Here is a 23,549-nt window from a genome sequence, read left to right as displayed (position 1 = left end):
AATATTTAAATAATATTTTTTAATGAAAGTGATTTGGATAACTTCAATTTTTCTGAGGCAAGTAAAGCAAGAAGGAATGATCTTTGATACATTTTTATACTAGTGGTGCATCAAAACTTATTATCCATTTTCCCATAAACTCATTACATATAGTTTGTTCTGAAAAATACACTTGTTACTGTATTGCTCCGTTTCTTTTATCCGTCACTTGTACAGAATGCATTTTTATTTTCGATTGATTAGAATTATTTATCATTTTATAACTATTATCTCACAATAAGACTAAGTTTGGCAAAATCAGGACTAAAACAAATAATATAACATGTATTCGTATTTTGTATACCATTTGTATTTCTAAGTTGTTGTCATTTGTATTTCTAACAAAACAATTTTCTCATTTCATTATTTCGTACATTGTTACATAGGTTTACAACAGTAACATCTGTTTTCTAAACAAATAAATCATAATACTGTTCTCAGAGGCGAATCATAGGGTAAGCAGCTGTTCAGGGCCTCGAGCTAACGAGGGCCCCGTACTTTTAGATTTTTTATTATTTTCCAAAAAAGTTGCCTATCTTATGAAATGGGTGATGAATTAATTTGGTGCTTTTGAAGTTAAAATATAAAATGCTTATGCACTATATAAAAGAGGTTGTTTATATATTCAAACAATAAAAATAATTTTACGGGAAATTTCCAAAAATTGGTAATGCTTGGTTTTCAAAAGACCGAAAGTTGAAGTTGATTGAAAAGTAAAAAATTAAATATCCCGTCTATTTTGTTCATAGATTTTGCATGAAATATGTTTTTGAAAATAAGGCTTTTGGCAATAAACACCTAGAAAAACATTGAGGAGAATTGTAGTTTAATCTAAATTAGATTCCTGTTTAAAAATGTGCGTTTCAAATTGAAATTTTTTAAATTTAAAAAAATTAATTTGAATGTGGAGTGTAATGTACGTTTTTGGCGCCTTCAGTTTGTAGGTGCTTGGGCTAGAACCTTGGGCTTAATCCGCCTCTATCTGTTCTTATGACAAATGATCAAGTTAACTTATCATTTTATAACCGTGTTTTAGAACCTAGTAAATTAAATAAAACCTTCCCATACTGAATTTGATGTTTGTAAACGAATCTGAACCGTCACACTGGAATATATGTTGTGCACTACTTTGCTTCTACGGTCACTAAATTTGAATGAACCAAATTCCTTTCGCTTCTATCTAGAACGGAACTTTTTGGTTCGATTTGGAAACACATCACCCTACATTGTCCCCCCGAATATGTTCCGATGTCAACAATCCCGTGCACGCAACTGCTGCCAGCGAATCGGATTGCATGTCGAACGCCAGTCAGCCACCCAGCCACCATCATCAACAGGTCGCACTGTTTGGCGGCATAAACAGCTACTACCCCTTACTCGGTACGCCGCTCCATCGATACGCGAAAAATAATTTCCCCATGGCAACCGTCGCCGTACGGTTGGTTTCCATCGCTACGCAAACCAAGCCAAATTTGGTTACCGATGACGCCGGTTTGCAGTTTGAGCGACGACTCGAGAACGAACCTTTCGCCGGATCGCATCGGAAAAAACGGAGAAAATCCACTGCTCTGGAAAGGAGACGGTGTGAAATTAGTACACGCTCGGTTGGCCAAAGAGGCTTTGCAAAGGTCGATACACCCTTTTTGCTGTGTGATTTGTTTTCTTTGCTAACTATTTGAAGTGGTTTAATCTTGCACGGTGATTCGCTCGGGATAGATCCGGGAGCGATGGATCCGGTGCTGCTCGAGCGCGAGCGTGTCCTGTTCCGGATGAACGAGGAAATCAACGCCAAATCGCGGGGACTGTTCGAGCTGAACGAAAACGTCAGCTGGATGACGACGAAGCGTCGCATGCGGCACGGGCTGAAGAAGCTGAACAATATTGGCGCGGGCTCGTTACAACCTACGGCGGGGGATGATTCCTGCACATCCGATTTGGGCGGCTCGATCGAAACGACGGACAAGGAGAACGAGACGCAACTGCACGGCACCGGAACCGGTTCGGACGAGGAAGAACCGGAAAGTGAACCTGGCCGCTCGGCGTCTGTGATCTTCTCGGCCCTGGAGGTGAGCCGCGATGGGGAGGGCGAGAAGGGCCCATTTGGGGGGCAGCGGGAAGCACCGTCAACGACGACGACCCTCACCGAGATTCGATGCGATGCGATCAAGGAAGAACACAGCCGCTCGAACAACGTCACCTCCAACCAGCAGATGCAGCTCGTGAAGGTCACGACCGTCTCGGTGGAGCGGAAGGTAAGCAACGGGCAGCGGGCGGCGGGGAACGGTGGTCTGGTATCGCCGGGAATGCTGCTAAATGGCAACAGCAGCAAATCGGTGACATCTGCGACGGCGCGGAATCTCGCCAAGAACATGGCCGACGTCGTGCCGAAAGTGCTCGAGAAGAAAAACATCAGCTCGGATGGTTTGATCAAGTGAGTATCGAACGTCATCGGCAGCGTCTGGCCTTGGATTTTACGTTAGAATGACCTTTAAAATTTCCGCGTGCCGCGAACCGGTTGCTGCGTGCAGATTCCTCAAGTCGAAAGTCGCCATCCTTCAGACGGAACTGGAAACGAGCCAGCGGCAGAACGAGGCGAATGTCAAGGACTTGCATTTGGCGCTCGACCGCCTAAAGCAGCTCGAGGCCCTCAAGGAGCAATTGCTGACCAAGAACAGCGCGCTGGAGCGGACGGTGAAGAAGTTTGAAGAGCGAAACCTGGAGCTGGACAAACTTCTAAAGGTAAACGCAGAAACGGGATTCGGTAGAATTCAAGCGTAAAGCAAACGAACGGAAATCAAATTTGATTTATTGCAGGAAAAGGATGCCCAGCTGAACGCGGCTGCCAAGGAGCTGTTCGGGGCGCGATCGGAGATTCGCAACTTGGCGCAGATCAATCAGACGCAGGAGAAGCGCCTGTTCAAGGCGCAGGAAGAGGTCGAAACTCTACGCGTCAAGCTAAACATTGCGAACGACTCGGAAAAGGTACCGGTTTGTTATGTTTGTTGAAGCACTTCATTTAGTATATTTCGATATGGTTTTATTGATTTAACACAACGATAAAACACGTTGTCTAGAATCGGAGATTTTTGAACATCAATAAGTTACATTTTAATGAAACACAAATTTTGTACAAAAGCACAAACTTCTCGCAATCAAGATAGCAATCCAACTACAACAAATTAATTTATATTAAGGAGTAGGAAAAGTATACAAAATAATAAGATTAGGAAGAACTATTAAACTGAAAATTCATACAGTAACCTACATCGCAAATTTTTTGTTGATTTTTATGTCGAATTGAGACGATTTCTATTTCGTTCTTTATTTGTTGTTTTATGTTTGGTTTTAACCTATCTCTAATATGTAAAAATACAAAAATTAAAATTTATCTTTTGGCAAACAAACAAACATACTTTATGAAATGAACACCTTTCAAAATCTGGATCCATCGTTTTAACATAACATTTTTAACAAAAATATTACAATGCTTGGTAAAACATATTGTTTGATTATTAGAAGTTAGTGTTGTGTCTTATGAATCTTTAACCTAAGATTCATTTCACGAATCTCCATGATTTTTCCATTAGCGAGGATCATGAGACCAAAAAACAGTGGTCCTCTACCAAGTTTTTGCTCAACACTTTTCATCAGTTAACAAAGCTTTGGGATTCATGAATCGTTAATTAAAAGATTAACGAATCTCTAAAATGCAAATAATGAATCTGAATTACACAACTCTATTAGAAACGTTTTACAAGCCAGGCATGATATTTTTTCTATTCTTAGTTCTTAATTACTATTTTTTACATTCTACTTATTTTTACAGGAACATTTCCAAAAAAACAAGGAAAACTTATTTTAATATTTTTAAAATTTGGTTCAACAGCATTGTTTGATCAGAATGACCAAAATACATTGATTGAATTAGAGAACCATACATTATCCTTTGCATATTTATGTTATTGTCTGACAGACATATTTCCATTGTTTGTTGTACTAAGATGTGTGTTTTGAAGAATTTCCAATTTTTTGCAAACCTCCACCTGTATTTTCCATTCCTCTCAATTTTCTCATGATCCCCCAGGAAACACGAGATGCTGCCCGGCAGGAACGGCTAACGTACGAGAAGCAGATCAAGCAGCTTCGCAAGCAACGCACCGAGGTGCTGGCCGACTACAAGAAGCTGCTGCTGAGCGTCGATCAGATGAAGAAGCAGAACTTTAACCAGGAGCAGTCGAAGCTGCTGCACGACTTCGAGAAGGACTACTTTCGGCATCTGGAGGAGGCGGCATCGTCCTCACCGCTGCCGTGAGTCGCTTCCGGAGGGTAAAGAGACACTTCCTATTGAAACTTACCTTCACGACTTCGAGCTCTTCGTCTTCGATCATTTGTAGACCGGTCCGGACAATAAAGTAACACATTTTTCGCGCATTCATATTCGGAACGTGTTGTGGAAGGAAATGCATTCTGAATCGTTAATGTTAATGGGGAAAGGTTATGCCCGGAGAGGGTAAAGAGTGTTGCGATGGAAAAGTTGGGTCGAGCTGGCCACGATTAGTCATGCCAGAACCGGAACGGCAATGCGCCGCGACTCATGAATGTTTTCTGCACATTCCTTTGAAACAGCACTTGAAACCAAACGAAAAAAAAGGTGAGTGCATATACATTTATATGCAGCGCGCTGATCGATCTCGCGCGAATGTGCATGCGGGAGTTTTCCTGCGGCTCCACGAAGGGAAGGAAAACGGAAATGGTAAGATGACGAAAAAGGCGAAACTCCAAACTCCGGCGCAGTCGGCGGCAGCGTTTTTGTTTGTCCCGTCCCGGTTTCCACCCTTTTTCAGGTTCCCGTGGCAAGTTCTTTTTTCTTCACGGTTTCCGCCTTCGTCAAACCACACCCCCACTCCCCGATTCCTTTATTCCTCCCCTCACGTTGCGTTTGTCTTTTTTCCAAAAACCTCCAAGACCAAGCGGTCTTTCTTGCACATTCTTGCATTCTTGACTGTTTCTGCTTCGTCTGATTGTGCTGCGAGCTCCAACCGATCGCGGGCTGCATTTTGTTGCATTTCACGGCCCCACCAACACGTGCGCCATCTCTTTTTCTCTCACCCAATCGTCGGTTGTAGTATTTGTGCATGCAACAGTCCGGTTTCCAGTGAGTCGCACACTGTTTCTCGGCCGAGCCGGCCATGTTGGAAAATTGCACATTGCCTGACTGCAATCCCGCGTCTATTGGTGTACGTGTGTGTATGTGTGTGTGTCGGGGGGTATTTGACTGCAGTTTGCACCACCGCATGCGAACGAATGTGTGATTGCAGTCGCGTAGGTCGCGAACGAGATGAGGTTTTAAGGCCAACTCGAGGTTTACGTCCGTTCGTTTGTGTGTGCCGACTGATACCAGGGACGAGGGCTTGTCGATCGCTGGGGCGATCGGGGGAGAGGGAGAGGGGGGCGATTTCCAAACCCGATGATGACCACACTGTGCACACTGATGCTCGTTAGTGACCCATTTTTTCGACCGGCGCCGATGGAAATGAGGACACTTTTACTTCTGTGCTGATTATGTTTCGAGATGGTTGATGTTCGTTTAGTTTTTCCCTCCCCGGACTCGAGCTATGGTGGGGTTGTTTTTGTTTTTTTCTCTAAACACTCCGCAACATGTTGTCTTTATTTGGCGGAAACGTTGGCGCATGGGGGTTGGTTCGCTTTTTTTTTTACCCATTTCTCAGACGCCCAGGAAGTCGTTATGATCGATGCCGCACGCCGTGGGCCGGTTTGGGGCAGCAGAATGAAAGTAAATGAGAGGAAAAAGTTTCCTAATCACCAGGCCGCGGCCCGGGACAGATTAAGGTCACTTTTGTTTTTTTTTTTCATATCCCCTCAAGGCTCCTCGAGGCATTTACAGCCGGTGATGGAGACGTTAAAGATACGTACGTGATGATTTGTGGCGCTGCTACTTTGTACGTGAAGTGCCGCATCGGAAGCAAACCCGAGGAAGAAGGCTGGGGGGGAAGGACATTCCAGATATTACTTTTTGTTTCTATGCACAAATACCATAACAATTGTTTTTATTTCAAACATCAAAGCCATCGCCAAAAGGCATCGAAATGGAGTTTTTCTGGCTTGCTAAAACGAAATGGTAAATTGTTTTGGATCGGAAACGGGCAGTACGTCAATCTCGAGCAGCATTTACATCAATCCCAAGGAATGTTCCCCACGTGTTGCTTGCTTTCCGGAAAAAACAAAACCTAAAATTTACATGATTTGTGTTTTTCCTTCACCCCGCAAAACTCACGTTACATTCCAATGAACTGTACTGACCCACAAAATTGTTCAATTAAATTATTCTTGCTTAACGGAGGAAAATTGGTCCTGGACCAAGATACAAATTAAATTAAGCCCACTATGCCGCGCGGCGGGTTCCCGCTGATCTTGCGCCGCACACCAATACACCAGTGCGCGCACGCTGAGAAGATCGTGGGCTTCGGTACGATCGTGCTATAATGCACAACGCACTGTTGCACAGTTGTGTTGTGTTGTGTTAAGCAGCATATCGCAAGCAGCATGGCAATGCTTCACCAACACTATGCTGCCGATGCATGCGGTCGTTGGTGGAAAGAGTTGTGGGCAAAGTCAAGCGGTACGAAAGAGAAGACCGAACACGATCTTCGGTAAGGTGTCAAAGATACCTAGAGGAAACTTACCTTGATTAAATGTTGCCTTGTATTATTTGCTGATTTTTTTCTGTTATTAGTCTTGAGATTTTATGTTCACATTCAGTCTTGACATTCAATATTTTATGTGTTGTTGTTTTCTCCTTATTGCATTTGTATCTTTTCTAGAGTTGGGTAATTACGATTTAGATTCATGAATCTGGACGGTTCTTTGCTTAGGTTTTGAGATTAATGAATATTTTAACGAGAGATTCAGAAATGTTAAATGAACAGAAAAGTAAAGCTCAAAACAGTGCAAAACATTAGTCAAGAGACAACCCTGTGTTTGGTCGTTTAATTAACGCCAATGAAAGAATCATGAAGATTCGTGAAACATTCATAAAAGATGCATTGAGGTTTCCAAAGATTGATCGACGTTTTAAAATTCGAATCCTTAAAGATTCATGAATCAATCTGAATGAATCTTAAGTGAAAGATTCATATGAATGAATCTCGCCTGAAGATTGATAAACCCTAGTTTTTTTCAGATACTATTATCAGACAGTATTTAATTGAAAGATCGCTTAATTTCTACGTTTGTTAAGAGCACGGCCCGTCACATTACATTTCTACATTTACCAACCGGTTTCACAAAACTTATTCGACTAACAGTAGTATGAATTCGACTAACAGATGAACAGACAAAGCTTGCCAATGGAAACATTCTTGTACTTAACTATAGTCAGCTCAAATATTATTGCACAACTATATGAGTATAAGAGGCTGATGATGATTGTTACTGTCACCCACGAAACAGGTGACGTAATTTAACAGTAACAGTAATAACAATTATCAGGTTAACTGCAGAAAACGCCAACTAAACCTTGTACACAAAACATCAAATATTTAAAATCTTAGTTTCGTGAACAAACACAACTCATTTATCAGTCGTTCCAACAATAAATAGATACCGTTTAAAGTCGTATCGCAGAAAAACTAATGACCATCTAAATATCAGTGAAACATTTGAAAAATACTTTATCGTGTGAGAGAACAACTAAGAAAATATAAATTTTTTGATAACAAACAATTTCTCATGATTAAAAATAATATTAAAAACAAATCTCGATACTTCTTACTCGAGCACTGTCCGTCACAATCGTAACTCGCGCCAACACACCAGAGGAGCGCAACGATTTTTCAAGGTATTCCGGTCTGCGGGCGCGTTGAAGTCACCCAGGCTAACGCAATAGGCTCAGTCGGTCCGTGGCATCGTAGCGGTAAAGTAAGTCGTCGTCCCGGGGGCCTCGTTGGCGGTCCTGATTTGTTTCCCTCGTTTGGCGGAATGTACGTTGCGTTCTCGTTTCGTCACCGAGCACGCTCGACCCGCTCGTCCGTTCGTTGGACCGTCGATCTGCGCGATCGCGAACAGCAGTTTTCCATTTTCTTACCATCTCCCGTGTGCGGCTGGAAGTGACTGCAGTGACTTTGTTCGTGGTTTTACCTTGTGGCCAGTTCTTTCGACGCGTGTGTGCTTTTCTAACCCCTTTTACCATCTGTTTTTGTTCCGTCGTGTAGTTCGCTCGCCGTAGGAGGCTCTAGTTCGTTGCGTTGTTTAATCCTGGTGTTTGTTTTCTTGTTTGGAATTTTAACATATAGTTTGGCAGATTTTTTCACATTCCCCCCCTTTCATCGGGTGGATCGAACATTTCATTCCCTCCCAATTTGGCACCCGCTGGTAAAATTAAAATCAAAACGGAATCCCACCAAGATCGCATCCTGTGCGCTAGCGAAGGAACCCGAAATATCAACAGGTTGCAGGAAGCAACAAAGTAAAGAAGGGAAATAAAATTAAGCATTTTCACGCAGCATTTTTTGTCCACCAGTGTGTCCGTGTGTCTGTGTGTGTGTATGTGTGTGCGTTCGTGGTGTCTTTGACGGTTTCCTGCTGCCGCGCGGTTTCGACAAAGATCGTGTCCAAGATATACCACAACAATTCCGCTGGTGTTTGTGCCCACGCGATCCGTACCGGTTCGTCTTCCTTTTTTTTTGTTTGTTCTGTGCGTTCTAGCGACTCAAGTGACGGAACGTCGGGCCCCGAAGGGACTCTTCACTTGGGTGGCAGAATTTTAATTTCCTTTCCTGTTCCATTCCGTTTCACGTGTTTATTTTATTCCTTTCTGTTTGTTCATGGTGTATCATGTTTTTTTTTCTTCTTTTAAATATTTGCTTTGGCTCGTTTGGCTTGACGCGGTGCAGCTGCAAGGAAAAAAAGGAAGCCCAACAGTGTTTTGCAAGATGCGTGCAGTGAGGTGATCGCACTCCATCCCATCCTGTGAGCGAGCTCGAGTTTGGCTTCGAAGGTCCAAAAGGGAAGGATGCGGTTGAGAGGTGCACGGAAGGAGTAAAAATTGGAAATAAAAGCAAAAAGGCTCGTAAAAGGGCCGAATCAAGTGAGATAAGTGAACGTTGTGCGTGTGTTCCAAGGCCAACCGTGGAGAGTGCAAGGGAGAACGAAGGAAGTAGTTAATGCAGTTGGCTTGCAGTTCGACAAAGGCGAAGAAGTCGAACGAAACAGGATTTCTGTGCGGCTTTTTGGCGTACGTCGCTCAACGCCTTCGTTGGGTAGCCGCTGCAAGAAGTCAGAGGACCAGAACCGACGTATTACACCCAAAGTGATCCAACCTGATCACCCTTTCGCTCGGACGACGACGACGACGACGTTGCATAACCTCGAAAAAGTCGAAAGTAAGTAGTTTTGAAAATGAATTGCGGCAAGCTCAAAAAGACTGGCCTACTGGGTGATTGGTTTGTGCGGGGTGTTCGATTATGGTTGTGTTTAGTCCAGCGGGGGCTAAGGGTTTTCCCGTGGCCCGAGGATTCGGTTCAGGAAAAGATCGTGGCATGAGATGAAACGAAACGAAATCAATTCGTTTTGAACTGCCATTTTCTGCTCCGTTTGCTTTCACCGAGGGATGGGACGAATTTGCCATTTTTCATTGCTTCGCGCCGCCGACGCTCGACGAGTGCCCTGCAAAGTACTTCGTCACGGTTGTTAATAATTGAGAGAACGAAAAAAAACATGGGTTCGAAGATCTTTTTCCATCACAACCGGCGATGGATCGATCGCCGAACGATGAGCTATTTTAGAGGGATGATCTCAACGCACGTCACGGGACAGGCACGATTTTGGCCACGAGCCGACGAGTGGGTCGTAATTCCGGTACTGTTATTTGCTAAACTTCCGGAAATGATCATTTATTGAAATGATTCGGAGTTTCCTAACCGTTGCGTCGTAAACTGTCTGAAGGTCGATTTTCGAAAGGAAATGAGCTCTAAAAACAGCACCGATAATAATTCAAACGATAGCAGCTTTGGTTGTTGTGGGCAAGAAAATCGAGTTCATTTCATTGCATATAACGCTTTTCCTAACGGCTTTTTTCCAACCCTTCAGGCCCTTTCCTCCGGTTTAAGGCTAGCTGTGGGAGTGTTTTTGTTTCCGTACCACCGTTTAAACAAATCCAGCGCCTTTACCGTCACTTTCCTCGCTCTACTTAACCCTTCCCACCGTTAGGCTTCCCATCCAAGGGCCGGTTCTCGGCGTGGCGTGGGATAAAGAACAGCCGGTTCCGGTGCGCTCTAGCGTTCCGCAGAATATTAATTGTTATCGCAAAAAACACCCCCCGGCGGGGATAAAAAAAATAAAGGTTATGCAATGGCGAAATGGGGGAGAGTACTGCAAAGGTTCTTCTCCATTCATAGCGCGTTCCCATGAACTTTTCCCCGCCGGGAGCCTTCAAACCCCGCTGCCCTAGGCTAATAAAACGATCTAACTTAATCTGGCCCTGGTGGTGGTGGAGGTGATGGTGGTGAAGCTAAACCGCGAACACTTGTTCATCGTTCAGGGCAAGGTCGAGGGGTGGTAATAAAGAGAGGAAAAAAAACTATCGCTAATTCACTTCCAAGCGAGGAACCCGAAGAGTGAAACACCAGGTGTTGGAGGTGAAATTGCAAAGTCGTGAAGATCGCACGGGGGTGTACTAAATTTGCGTGCACGAATTGTTAATAAAATGGGCAGGAGAAAAAATAAATAAGTAAAACTACATACCCTACGTGAGGTATAAAATGTACGCCAAGCCATTTTCGGGCCGTGCATGAGAGTATGGAATGGAGTAATTCATTTGATCGTGATCCACAGCGAGCCTTTGTCTGCGTGTGAGTCATATGAGATTGAACGATCCAAGGTGCAGCTTTATTCTTGGCCAAACGCGTACTTCATGTACCCCGAGAACTTGGCTTCGACGGCCAAGGAGGGATAAAATAATAAATCGATCTCGAAACCCACGCCGGGTTTTAAAACGCGTTGCGTTCTTTCCACCGTCTGGTGTAGGAGGGTGAAGTTTTATTCATTTCTTACTCAATCATCCACCAAACCAGCCATTGGAATTCATCGCCCAGATCGGTCGACGTGACATTACATCTGACACACACACATACATTCACAAACACACGCGATTAACCTTCAACTCCGCGCTTCGCTGCGGGTTCCATCCGTCCTTCTCCATCCGCATGATGTCATCGCTATACTTGAAGTCACCAGAAACGAAAGACTTCAACGCCGGCGTGGAGGCGTCCGTTCGTTAGTGTCGCTGTGTGTCGCCGTTGGTTGGTTGCACCCCCTTACGTGCACCCACGCCGGAGACAGCTGACTTCCGTCAGATGGAGAAGCATTTTAAAACACGACGTGGCCAGATCGGATCCAACGACCCCCTCCCGCTCTGTGGTCTGTGACCTCTCTGCTCGGATGAGTGTGTTACGTTTGGAGGAAAAAAATCCCACTTAGATCATGCCACTGGGAGGTCGTATTCACACACAATCCACAGTCCCCCCCCGGTCGTGGGGAAGTACGCCGAACGAGAACGCACTCGATTACTTCATTTGCACGCACACGGCATCGAGGGGAGGCTGTTTGCCGAGATGGACGATGATTGCGTTAATTTCATTACGCTCGGAAACAGAAACCCCGAACCACCACCTTCTTGGCCCAGGGTCCATCCACCATCCAAGGCGGCGTCGGCGGCGAAATAAATTGCACGCGATGTTTGTTCATTATTGTTTTGGTGCTCCGACTAATGCACTACCGCCGGGCCGAATTCGCGCACCGTACGGAAAGTTTCGGTTTGAATGAAGTTTCCCTTTGGTTTGGGATTAGTTCTTTGTTTTTTTTTCTGAGCTGTTTTTCTCCGAACACTAAGTGGTTCAATTCACACCGTGGTTAGCGTAGCGACGTTTTAATTCCGCTCTGCAAACGCAGGCTCCAAATGTGTTGATAGATTGAACTGGCATTTTCACGTGATGCTCAATTTGCGAATGAGAGTGATATTTGATGACCCCAGACAAAAAGCCAAATAAGATTGATTCGAACGCAAGTTACTTGAAAAATTTCCCTCAAATGAGTTCAATGGAGTAGAAAAGTTGTTAATAGTGATGCACTTAATTCCTAGTGGAACGCAATTTAACGGTTGCTGCTTAGGGTTTTTACTTCTATTGAATTTGTTAAGTCTACAGACAAGAGGTTTAAAATTTCCTTTAATATTTTTGATAATTTCTTGTAGGAGAAATTGAAGAACAAATTATCGACAGAATTATTTCAGTTCCAATCGGTTATACTTCTTTTTAATGAATAATTATTAAAAAGAAATCTTCTTTCCGAAACAAGTAATGACTCATAAAGACCAAGAGTAGTTTAAAGTTTGCTCGTCAGCGATTTGAACAAAATTTGTCCAAGTTAAATTAACTATGGTCCGCTGTTTAAATTATCATAAAATTTCGCTGTACCGTCTGTAATAAAACCAAACTAAAAAAGGCCCCAGCAGAAAAGTGAAATGAACAAAAACTTCTTGACTTTTCCAATACTGAACCGTCGATTCTGAAACATTCCTATTAAGTTTAAACAGATGTTGCAGATGTTGTTAAAGATTTGTTTGATGACTATGTTTTGAGAAAACCATCTAAATTTTACAATTGAACTCCAGTTTTTCTAGCTCAAACAAAACAAGCATGTATACATTCTACTCTTGTTGACTAAAAAAAACAACATAAAAGTATGCAAAATCTTTATTTGTGTTGTTGTGCAACCAAAGATTGAGTACAACTTTCAGTAGTTTTTAGGTAAAACAATAATCATTCGTACCAAGCACGGGATTTCATTCATATTTAACCAAATTTATGTCAAGGTGTTCAAAATCAAAAGTTATCAGTTATGCAACACTTGAAAAAGCGATGAAATATCAACCATTTAATAAATGCCGTTATTGTAACTATTAAATTAAAACATAACTTCCAAGTAAAGATTAAAAACCATAACTCTTTTCCCAAACCCTTCTTCATCGAGCATCGCCGGGGCGTCAAGCAAGTACTTATTATAATGTAATGTTTCTTCGCTCGTGTATGAACTTCCGTGTGTGAGATCTTAAAACACATGTTGCTTCACACACTTCCACCATATCAAGATCCGTTCTGCTTCCCCCGCGATCATCGTCGATAAAGCTTTCATAAACATTGAAAATGGTCTCCGTAAAAACAAGGGGCAGGAACATTGCCCAAAAATAAACCCCCAAAAAGGCAAGCGTTTTCGTTTCCCTGCGGCTGACCGAGAACCAGATAAAAGGAAACCAGAACGCCGTAGCCTGGATTCGACCAGTTCATAAACGCGCGAGGAAATCTCTCGTGCGCGTCCGAAAGAAAAGCCCATTCCGCCAACCATCCCCGGGGAAGTTGAGCGTCGAGCGAGGGGTTGCGGGGAGTACAAAACATCGATAGGATAGGAATCCGTTACGTACGGCGTACGTCGGCGGAGGTCATTGAAAGCAAACGTACTTTTCACGCTCGTGGGGCGGGACACGGACCGGTGCGTGCGTGCGAAGCGGCCTAAAAGCGCCCAGATGGAAATGGAATTCATTCGCAGTCGTTCGATTTCCCAACGCCGAGGTACCGCTACGTTTTCGGTATGCTGCAGCATGCCAATGGCGATGATTGGCTCGCCAGATGCGTTGCCATCGGTAGTGCATTAGCATTCCTTCGGGTGCTTTGAGAACCGCCGACCGCGCTTCGGGAAGCATATCGTTCTGTAAGAGAACCAATGGAGTAAGATTTGGAGTGTGCTTGGGCTTTAATCAAAGTGTGTTGCTCCCTTGAAACCTTTGAAAGGATAGAAATACCATCAACGGACCTTGAGTAACATCGATGCACAACGCACCGACGGATGTAGAGATTTTCTAACCAAACTTCCTGCTGCAAGTTGGAGTTTCTTTTCAATTTAGATTCAATACCACCCGATGGTAGGAAAACAAAACTTTCTAAGTTGATCTTTGTTGAAGATCTTTGGTGCGAGCTGCAGGAAGAAATAGAAAAAAAAACAACAAACCAACGAGGACAGAGCAATCTTCGATTCAATTCGATGCATCTTCCAATCACCGAAAAGATCGCCAATAAAAAACGACCGATCTCCGTTGACGATCGATCGAGAAGGCTGTAGCGATCGGTGGTTAATTATAATTTCTCCGCACCGTCCACGTTACGTTTCTCTACCTTCCTCTCAGCTCCCAGCTCGGTTGTCGATCGTCGAAAATAGGTTTAATCGTGGCCAACACACTTCGATCGATCTTCCGATTGGATTCGTCGAAGAAGAAATTCATCACCTCCGGTTGCATGAACGGCAACCACTCGTTCGCTCCACTGCGGGGCTCGAAAATGGGTCAGGTCGAATTAACGATAAACCAAAGCCAGCCAAACGAACCGCGGCGAGATCGTCGATCGATCCCGGGGTTGTCCGGTTTTTTTTTCGATCGATCGATCCCAGCCCGGGTTCGGGAAACGGTTGGACGGATCAAAGGAAAATTCTAACCCAAGGAAGGTCTGATCGGGCGATTATTAATGGCAGCACGCTCCCGAACGCTCATTAGGGGGATACTGGTTGGCCCACATTTCCACCCCTCCCCCCCCTCCCACCAGACTCACATTTCACTCTTCCCTTGCAAGCTCCGATGCGTTCGGAGTAAATGCAAATTGAAAAAATGATAGTTTGCATTACAAGCACTCATCCTTATTTCTGTCCGACTGGGCGACTTTACTCCCGGAACCTCTAGCAAACCCCAACCAATAATTTATACCTTCTCTCTCCAAACCTCCTAACCTCTCCACCCACCCGCTGCACGAACGACGGATGGATCTTTTTGAAGGTTAATATTATAAAACGGCTTAAACCTTCGCCATCCGGAACCCCGCCAAGAGGTTAAAGACGGTCGGACCCATAAAGAGACCAACCACCAAACCAAACCGTAACAATTTGGCAAACATTTGAATTTTTAATGAATCGCCACGTCCGGTCTCGAGGGCGCTCCGGTTCGAGGGCGAAGCAAAGGATAAAATCAATCAGATCGAACGCAAAGGGAAGTGGAAAAATCGCGAACGGATTTCTTCCAGCAGCGAGGAAGCGATAATTATAACATTCAAAAATTGTAAAGCGGGTTCTGGTACAACAAAACCCAATCTCCGGTCCGTCCGAGTTTGGAATGCAACCCGTCGAGCAACTATCGGTGGACGGTGTGGAAAACGAAGTGTGTGGCAGTTATTCAAATCGCGTCCCGATAAGTCACCTGTGGCACGGTTGTCCCTCGTCCGGGGGACAATTTCTTATTCTATAAAGACACCGTAAGGGACTTTCAGCTCCTTCTCCACCGTCGTCGCCTTTGTGGATGTGGTGGAAAGCTAACGGAGTTGTCGTTATCAATTAATTTCTCCCTGCTCACCTGCGGCAGCACGTGCGGATCGACGGAATGCCATGCCCGTATCGGTGTATAGGAAAATGACAATTTTATGCTAATGCTTTCCCGATAGTGCTTCCGTCATCGTTTGCCTTTGCTATGCTGCTGTGACATACAAAGTGCTGTGGTGCATTCTTGGAAGCACCTTTCTTCCCGACGGTGAGCGGTTTGGAAGAACGCTAGCTCATTATGCAGCGCACAGTATTATGTCATTTCCAATTAAAACTGTTCTGGTAGTTAAAACTCCTTTTAAATCCGTCGAAGAATGTTTTATTTTCGTTCTCCCAGCAGGTTTATTCTTCCGCTGATTAGCAAATGAGCGATGAATTCCTCGATCAATATAATCCTATAATAGAGGGATCGCCATTTTCCAATCACCAAAGAAAAAGGCTGTGTGGTTTGTTTATCATAAAACCAACTAAATCCCGTTGTTAATCGTTTCCCCCGATGGAGACGTCCATTCGGAAGGTCATCTAACCGTACACATTCCGATTCTATCCCATTGATCTACTTTTGCGCCCAATTTTATGCACAACGGGGTTTTCAGCAGTTTAAACGGCGAGACGCGAGAGGCTCTATTTGGCACCTCCCGTCCACACCGGCAATTATCGCGCGCTAGCGGAAAATTCCTACCCATTTTCCGGGCGCACCGGGCCCAGGCCAGTAAACAACGACTAAATACCGAGCCGGGTGCTTTTTCGGTACAGTTAGAATAAGGAATCTGGCCACGGCGTTTGAAGCTCCTTCGTTTATTTTTTGCTTCAGCCTAATACGCAGCTGATTATTCCCTTTTTGAATGGGTGAATAATCGCTAGATCGGAAAGATTGTTGGTGAGGGTTCTCCACCATCACTCCCTCCATCTCTACCAGTATTAGCGCACTCCGAAAAACCCTCGGTCGCCCGATTGCTACACGTAACAACATTCCCTTCATTGAAATTTATGGCTGATTCAACGCGATTGATCCCGAGGTTCCACAATTCGCCACGGCAAGATCTTCGCGATTGCGACCGTGGAAGGAGGGTGGGGGGGGGGGGGGCTCATTTTCTGTACCGCGTGTTTGCAATTAACATACAATCGCCCCGTTGGATTGGGCCCCGGCGGCAAGCGGAGTATCGCCTTGTATCGTCTTTGGCGATCATAATTTTACGTATAGGGAAAACCGTCGCTTCGGTGATGTTCTTCTGCTTGTCTCCTTTAGATTCTTCTGACGGACGGAAAAAAACAGAACACAGTTTCTTCGTACTTTGGAGATGATCAGTTTGAACAGTCACCACATCCGATTCCGACACCGCAAAACTTAGCTTTAAAAGCCGCAAAACCCCGCTCCTTCCTTTCCGAACCAAGAGCTGCCCCAAAACGGTGCTGCTACACACAAAGAAACCTAACGGAATTAATTAGACCAAATTCTCACCATCTCCCCCGTAGCATGATTGGACGAAACGGACGAACGTCTTGTGTGACGTTGCGGTTGCGTTTCTTTTCCCCAGTTTTTTTCCCCTTCTTTTTTTATTGTTTGTTAAACTATTTTATCCCTTTTTCACGGTGCCACCGACCGATGGGTGGAGTCATAAATTGGCACAAAACGGTACAGGTGATTGATACTGCGGCTTAATTAAATCCGAATTCGAAGCGAAAGGCAAACGCGTCCAGCGGGAAAGGTCACCGCGGCGAGTCGTCGGCGATTTTCCACCACGTGATTGTTGATTTTTCTACACCGATGGTAGTTATTTTTTCGTTTGCTTCGTACGATCATCAAAAAGCGACCGCCCACCGACCCAGTTTTTCGGGGCCCGGCTCCATTCTTGACACTTCACCTTTCTCGCCGGGGATCGACGAGGTCAGATGCCTTCGGTAATACGAACCCTCAACTAAAGTTAAACACTGGTTTGTGGATTATAGTTGTTTTTTGTTACTTTGTTTAGTTTTCTTTTTCCACGGCACGACTTGCACTTCGGGGTGTCGGTCACGCCGTTCGTTCATCTCGTGCAGCGCTGCACGGCGTGAACTCGTTCGGGCGCGTATGTCGTTCGCCATTGCGCAACCGTTTCGCTGCGAAGAAGGTGTGTCACAAAACCCGAACAAGAGATTCAAGGAGAAGGAGTCCAACCAAACTGGACGATTCGATTATCTTCGTACTCCGGGACCGCTTTCTGGCACTCTTTTGGGAAATGTGTTAAGGTGAGCAAATAAACAGCAAATAAAGTGCTTTTAAACCGACACACCGAAAAGCCCGTTTTAAACCGTTCCAAAAATGGCGCACAAACGGTTTTTTGGCAATCGGTGAGCCTTTTGTTCGGGTAGCAAATGTTTATCGGCCTCCAAATCGTGGTGGAATTTGTGTGTACAGCGATCAGCATGATTAATGTGTTGCTAATCACGGTTGATTCACGCGATGAGATCCTGGACGGGAGAAAGGAATTGCCTCAATCGATGAGATCAGCAATTATGTCATCATCATCGTTAGTTTCGAATCATCTCACAAAAGGGAAGTTGTTGCTGGTTTGAACATTGGTAATGTTTTTTTTTCTCCACATCCCGTCTCCTCTTCCTCGTTTAAACACAACGTTTTTTTCTCCCGGTTTTGGTTGACGGAAGCCACTGACACGGATGACGGTTTGCACGCGGATCCGGTTGAGCGCGCGGGACAACCGTCTCGAACGGGAATCTTTTCACGCCACACTCGCACAAAACCCGCTACGGCGACGGATGGCACAATTTAGTGGCGCGATCCGGGAAAAGAAGACACATTTCCCGGCGCGGGAATGCTAATTGTGAAACACGCCGGGAGTTGCAGATCAGGTGCATTAATCAACCGATCGGCCTCCGGACGGTCCGGGGTTGCTCGTCCGATCGATTAATGCTGCTCCCGGGAGGTACTGTTAGACGACGCTTTCCGGATGTTTATGCTTGCGCGTTTATGCATCGGCGGGGCGCACGGTTGGGGCGGTAATTATGCAGGTTCGCTCGGCGAAGCGGGGAAAATGCAGCGCCCGGTTCGATGCTGATCAATCCATCAGCGTCAACGTCGCGCCGGTGATGTCATAAATCTTGGCGAGAGAAGGCAACAGAGCCGAATGCTGGCAGAAGTTATGATACTATCGAGCTTATCGACAATCAGTTTGAAAACGGGATTGTTGGAGGGTTTGTTTTGCTTCCCAACTTTGCTCTTTACAGTAAAAAATGGAGGAATGTGTTCATTCAATCCTTTTTGGAGTGAAACAAATAGCCATTGAAGTACCGACGAAGCATATTTCTTAAAGTATATCTTCAAGATCGTGATCGCTGTAAAGATGCCATAATAAAATTATCGGTATCGGATCGATATCTTTTAAAATATCTTGTCATCATCAGTTCACCTTCATCATCGATCATTGGAATAATTTTTATCATTTTTCAAAAAAGTTGCTTGCCTTATCAAATGCGTGATGGATTTTTCAAATGAAATATGTTGTTTTTAATAAAAGGTTACCAAATGTCACATTTTTGTAGTTTTTAAGTTAAAATTTAAAATACTGATGTACTAAGTGATACATAACAGAGAACAGTGTGAGGATTGTTTTGAAGAAGAGGAAAATACTCAGAATAATTTGAGGATCATGGAAATGGAACAGCAAATGCAATGCCCTGCATATTTTCATATATCATAATGATGCTTGACATTGTATTAACCTTTTCTTTTTCGAACTTTTCACTTTCAAGAACTTTTTCGGTATTCGGAAGACATAAAAAATAATTAGATTAAATAGTTAAAAATTGAATTACTCATCAATTTTGATCATCGAAAAAACTTTCAGTGCAAAATGATTCTCTTCGAAAGTTCCGCATGAATTATGGGTTTGAAAAAGAATCTTTCGATATTATAAACTTGGGATAAAATTGTGGAAAATGGTAGTTTAATCTTTATTTGATTCCTGCTTAAAAAAGAATGCCTAAATCGATGTTGAAATGTTATAAATCTAGAAATATCAAGTTGAGTGTTGAGTGTAATATATGTTTTTGGGACCTTCAACTTGTTGCTGCCTGGGTCCCTAGAACGCTTCACCCGCTCTACCTCTCGTGAAAGAAACAGGCTTGATCAGCTTTCAGGTTCGCCATAAACGACCGAAATGGCGACGGTGCGTTCCTCCCGACAATGCCACCATTTAGAGACCTGCGGCATCTTCTGGGATCTCAAACCACTTAATGCTGGCATTGGGGTATCTCGTATCGCCTCCGAGCACCTCCCAACGGCCCGCAAGTGCCGGGTTAGTGGTTGATCTTTTGTCTACAAAACTCAGAAGTCGCGCTCGGCACGACGCCACGACGACAATTAAGGCTGGAAGTGCGCTCTGGCGCGCGCGCGCGCTCACACACAAGATCATCGTTAGCTTCCTCACGCACACACCACGCGGCTGGAGACGGTCGCGATTATCTCATCTCGTGGCAAAATCACATCATAATTATTTTTAAAATTGACATTGAACATAGCAAACCCGGGGTTCCAGCCCGCAAAACTGTCTCAAGCCGACCGTCGGTTGGATGGATGAATGGATGGACGGATCGGAACCGCTAAATTGGTGGCTGGTGGCTTTCGCACGGCCATTTGGGACGTCTGACCGGAGGCAACAAAGTCGCTCTGGAGCCGGTGGAAAATGTCAATAATTGTTTGGCCAAGATTCGGTGCGCACGGGGAAAGATCAACTTGCTTTATGTTTTCATTCGTCGACAAAAAGCACAATTGATCTTTAGCGGCGAGTGAGCAAGTGTCGTGGAAATTACGTTGTGATTGGCACGGCGTGGCCTTTAAGCATGTTGGATAATCGTGGCTCGTTATACCTAATTTGTCTTTCGTTTACTTTGGAGCAGATTTGATTTTATGGTTTGACCAAGTTTTAACTACTTTCCATTTTGTTCAAATGTATCACATATTTGTTTAACACTTTTACAATACAGTCTCTTTTAAAGAAGGACACGACCTCAACCAAATCAAGCAAGTTAAAAGTTGTTTCGCCTTTCAGCTGTGGTTCAGAATTTGAAAGTATCAATTTTCCTTGGCCTACCAAATCCACAACCGGGTTGATGGACACTTTTTTTGGTGATATAATCGTGACCCTGCAATCAGCAGAACGGACCGCTGAAGAAGCGCTCGATGATGCAAGCACGTCTTATGTCGTTTGTCTTACGACAAAAAAAACACGTAAACCGTCTGCACCCCCCCCCCCCCCCCCCCCCCCCCCCCCGAAAGGTGCAAAACAAACCGGCTTGCGTAACGAAACTAACCGGTGGACAGTTTGAGTTGTTTGCTAAACCTTTCTCTAACAACACTGGTCATTGAAAACGAAATGAGCGAACGAGTGAGAGATAAATATGCCGTACGTGAATTATTTACGATGCTTTTTTGTTATTGCGGGTGGGTGGAAATGGCTGTCAGGAAGCAGAGGAGTTTGACGCCATCTTAACAGAAACAGACACACACACATACGGCCATCCTAAACCTAACTCCACCGTTCGGGTGGTCCGTTCCAGTCATTAACTCCTTTCACTTTCACGCATCCGTAAATCTTTCGCACATCTCGGACGCCGCACCTCACAACAATGCACTCGAATGCAATCGGTTGTGCTTGCAGCAAGCGCGAAGGTGGTGGGATTTAATTTGGCCTCCTATAGCAACACCGAGACACACCGCAGCAAAGGTTGATTGGCAGTTGTGGAATATTTTACAAACGCTCACTCTGTTTTTTTTTGAGGCATTCGCGAGCGAGAAATGAAAATTGGCTCGAGGTGCAAAATGGAAATGTTGTCATCATTCCATCGTTCCAACCCACACACAACCACACGCGGTGGAGTAGAAGACATTTAGACACTACCCTAGACACGTCCTTCCTCCCTTTTTCACGTACCCCATAATGGACGTTGCAAATCTGGTTAATCAAGCTGCACCAAGGTGTATAAATGCTTTCCATCACCTGACTGGTTGCGCATTCGAACGATCGAAGCTTACAATTTACGCCTACATCATGTCATCATATCGAACGTATGAAAAGGAAAGGTTCAACCAGCCCGACTCCCTTCAAACTCCGCGTGATTCTCTCCGGTACCTTTGCCGATTGGTTGAGCTAATCGTTAGGTTCATGAATTTTATGCTATTCATGAGTTACTAGGAGGGCAAACACCCCGACATAACATGAAGCGTTCGTGAGTGTTATGGTTAACAGGGCTTTCAAGCATCACCACCCATTTTCCGTGGCCATTTTTCATTGGCCAAGGCTCGCGATCGCCCGTTTGGGCACGCGGCGACATGACGCACGCTATCGGTTTGCGACCGTTTAAGGTAAGCTGCGGTTACAGCATGGTTGCCATTTTTTTTAAACCTATTTTTTCCTTAAATCTCGAGGCAAACTGCTGGTCAAAAGCGGCGGCCAGTTCTTTCGATGCGGGCCAGTTTTTTTTCGTCGTGCAAATCGTGACGAGGATCGTGTCCGATCGGGAGGCGGTTGAGGACGCCAGCTTCTTACCGGCGGTTGGTCGAGGTCAGCTGATGGCGTGGAAAGACCGGCGCAATGCGTCCATGTCTAACTTTATCAGATCATGGATTCGGTATGTCTTACGCCGGCCTCAACGATGATTTATTGGGCGCGTTAAGAAATCATGGACCCCGCGATCATCCATTAATCCGGACGACATGGAGAGGTCCTCGAGGAAAACCAACCTTCGTGCACTATATGGTTGGTTAATTCTACCCACTTCGGGGGGTGCAATTTATCATTAAACAATATAACATTTTAGAAGGTAATAATTGCGTGCTAGGGAACCTGCGGCACGTGATGTTTATTTCAACAACAATAATTAATTGTATACGTTCCATCCAAGCTACGATGGAGGATGCTCTCAAGCGTGGCACATGTTAAGAAAGAGTGTGTATTATTTTAAGTAAACGGTTTAATAAACTCTCTTCCTTCTATCGCAGCAGGGAAGTAAATAAAGCTGAACAAAATTTCGTGATCAAAATGGTTTGCCTCTGCACGCATTTGTAATACTTTTTCCCCGATCGAGCGTCACCTACATTCACTTCCGTTCCGCAAGCGCAATTGAATGATGAACGACGGCTCAACTCGTGCGTCTTCCGAGAGAAATACGTAACCGTATACGTGAAATGTCTCACTGTGCCTTGAGCTGCACACTTTTTTTTCCTCTTGCCCAGCTATTACATCAACTCGGTAACCATATACCGACTCACTCACTCACTTGCCGACGCATAAATCAATGCAAAAAGAGATGAGCCCGGTGCCGATGGCAGAGGAAAGGAAAATATAAATCACCACCACCAAACAAGGCCACCCCTCCCGTCGGCGTTTGGGGTGAAAGCATGCCGAAGATGATCATGAAAGCATGCTGCAGATCGAGCAACACGAGACGAGCTCGGGTTTGCATAAAATTCCGCACCCTTGGAGTTGCGGCGGCCGGGGGGTGGGTTGAAAAGGCAAGAGGAATGGGAGCAACCAATGCGTAACCGAACGGAAGATGTATCCGATGGCAGGTGTGTGCGAGTGTGTTTACGAAATGCGGAAAAAAACGGAAGTGCGGAAGGAAAAACCTCACATGGCATCACCGATGGTGCGCCTATTGCCTGTTTTTCCGGCTCGTTGCCAAACAAACGTCTTCCATCTCGTTCGTTCCACCCAGAAGAGTGTGCCATAAATGGGAGGATGGAGGAAACGACAGAGACGCCGAAGCGATGCGTTTCCTATTTCCTATTTCCCAACGGCATGACCCGCTGGATGAAAAGCTCGTGTGTCGTTTGGATTCCAAACGGGTTCTGTATGGTGTTTCGATTTCCGCTTTCCGCCTCGACAACGACGATGACAATCATTGTTCGATGTACGCGTTTTATCGCCACCTCACCGGACTTTCTTTCGCCATTTGGATGAAAAGAAACCGGTGCCAGCAAGAGGAACGGTCGGCGCACGGCATGACACTTCGTTTCGGGTGAAATTTTCGATGATCTCATCTCGTCGAGCCGCAGCAGGTTTTAAATTTGCAAACCAGTTTGT

General features: G+C 44.8%; 1 protein-coding gene across 1 annotated transcript; it reads left to right on the top strand.

The window, feature by feature from the left end:
* The first annotated feature begins 1,766 nt into the window (after positions 1-1,766).
* On the top strand, positions 1,767-4,351 carry LOC131282070 (uncharacterized). The gene is made up of 4 exons (XM_058311460.1): positions 1,767-2,470; positions 2,568-2,778; positions 2,854-3,021; positions 4,124-4,351. Exons 1-4 carry the CDS (start codon positions 1,767-1,769, stop codon positions 4,349-4,351), a joined length of 1,311 nt encoding a protein of 436 aa, XP_058167443.1.
* Positions 4,352-23,549: the final 19,198 nt, after the last annotated feature.

This window comes from Anopheles ziemanni, chromosome 2, assembly GCF_943734765.1.
Source record: "Anopheles ziemanni chromosome 2, idAnoZiCoDA_A2_x.2, whole genome shotgun sequence".
Lineage (NCBI taxonomy): Eukaryota > Metazoa > Arthropoda > Insecta > Diptera > Culicidae > Anopheles > Anopheles ziemanni.
This window is presented reverse-complemented; position numbering and strand designations above follow the sequence as displayed.

What these genes read in the sequence shown, in the direction of transcription:
- LOC131282070 (XM_058311460.1), top strand. Translation starts at nt 1,767, where the DNA reads ATGGATCCGGTGCTGCTCGAGCGCGAGCGTGTCCTGTTCCGGATGAAC. An exon ending in AGCTGGACAAACTTCTAAAG is followed by an intron (nt 2,779 to 2,853) that starts GTAAACGCAGAA and finishes GATTTATTGCAG; the next exon opens with GAAAAGGATGCCCAGCTGAA. An exon ending in TTGCGAACGACTCGGAAAAG is followed by an intron (nt 3,022 to 4,123) that starts GTACCGGTTTGT and finishes ATGATCCCCCAG; the next exon opens with GAAACACGAGATGCTGCCCG.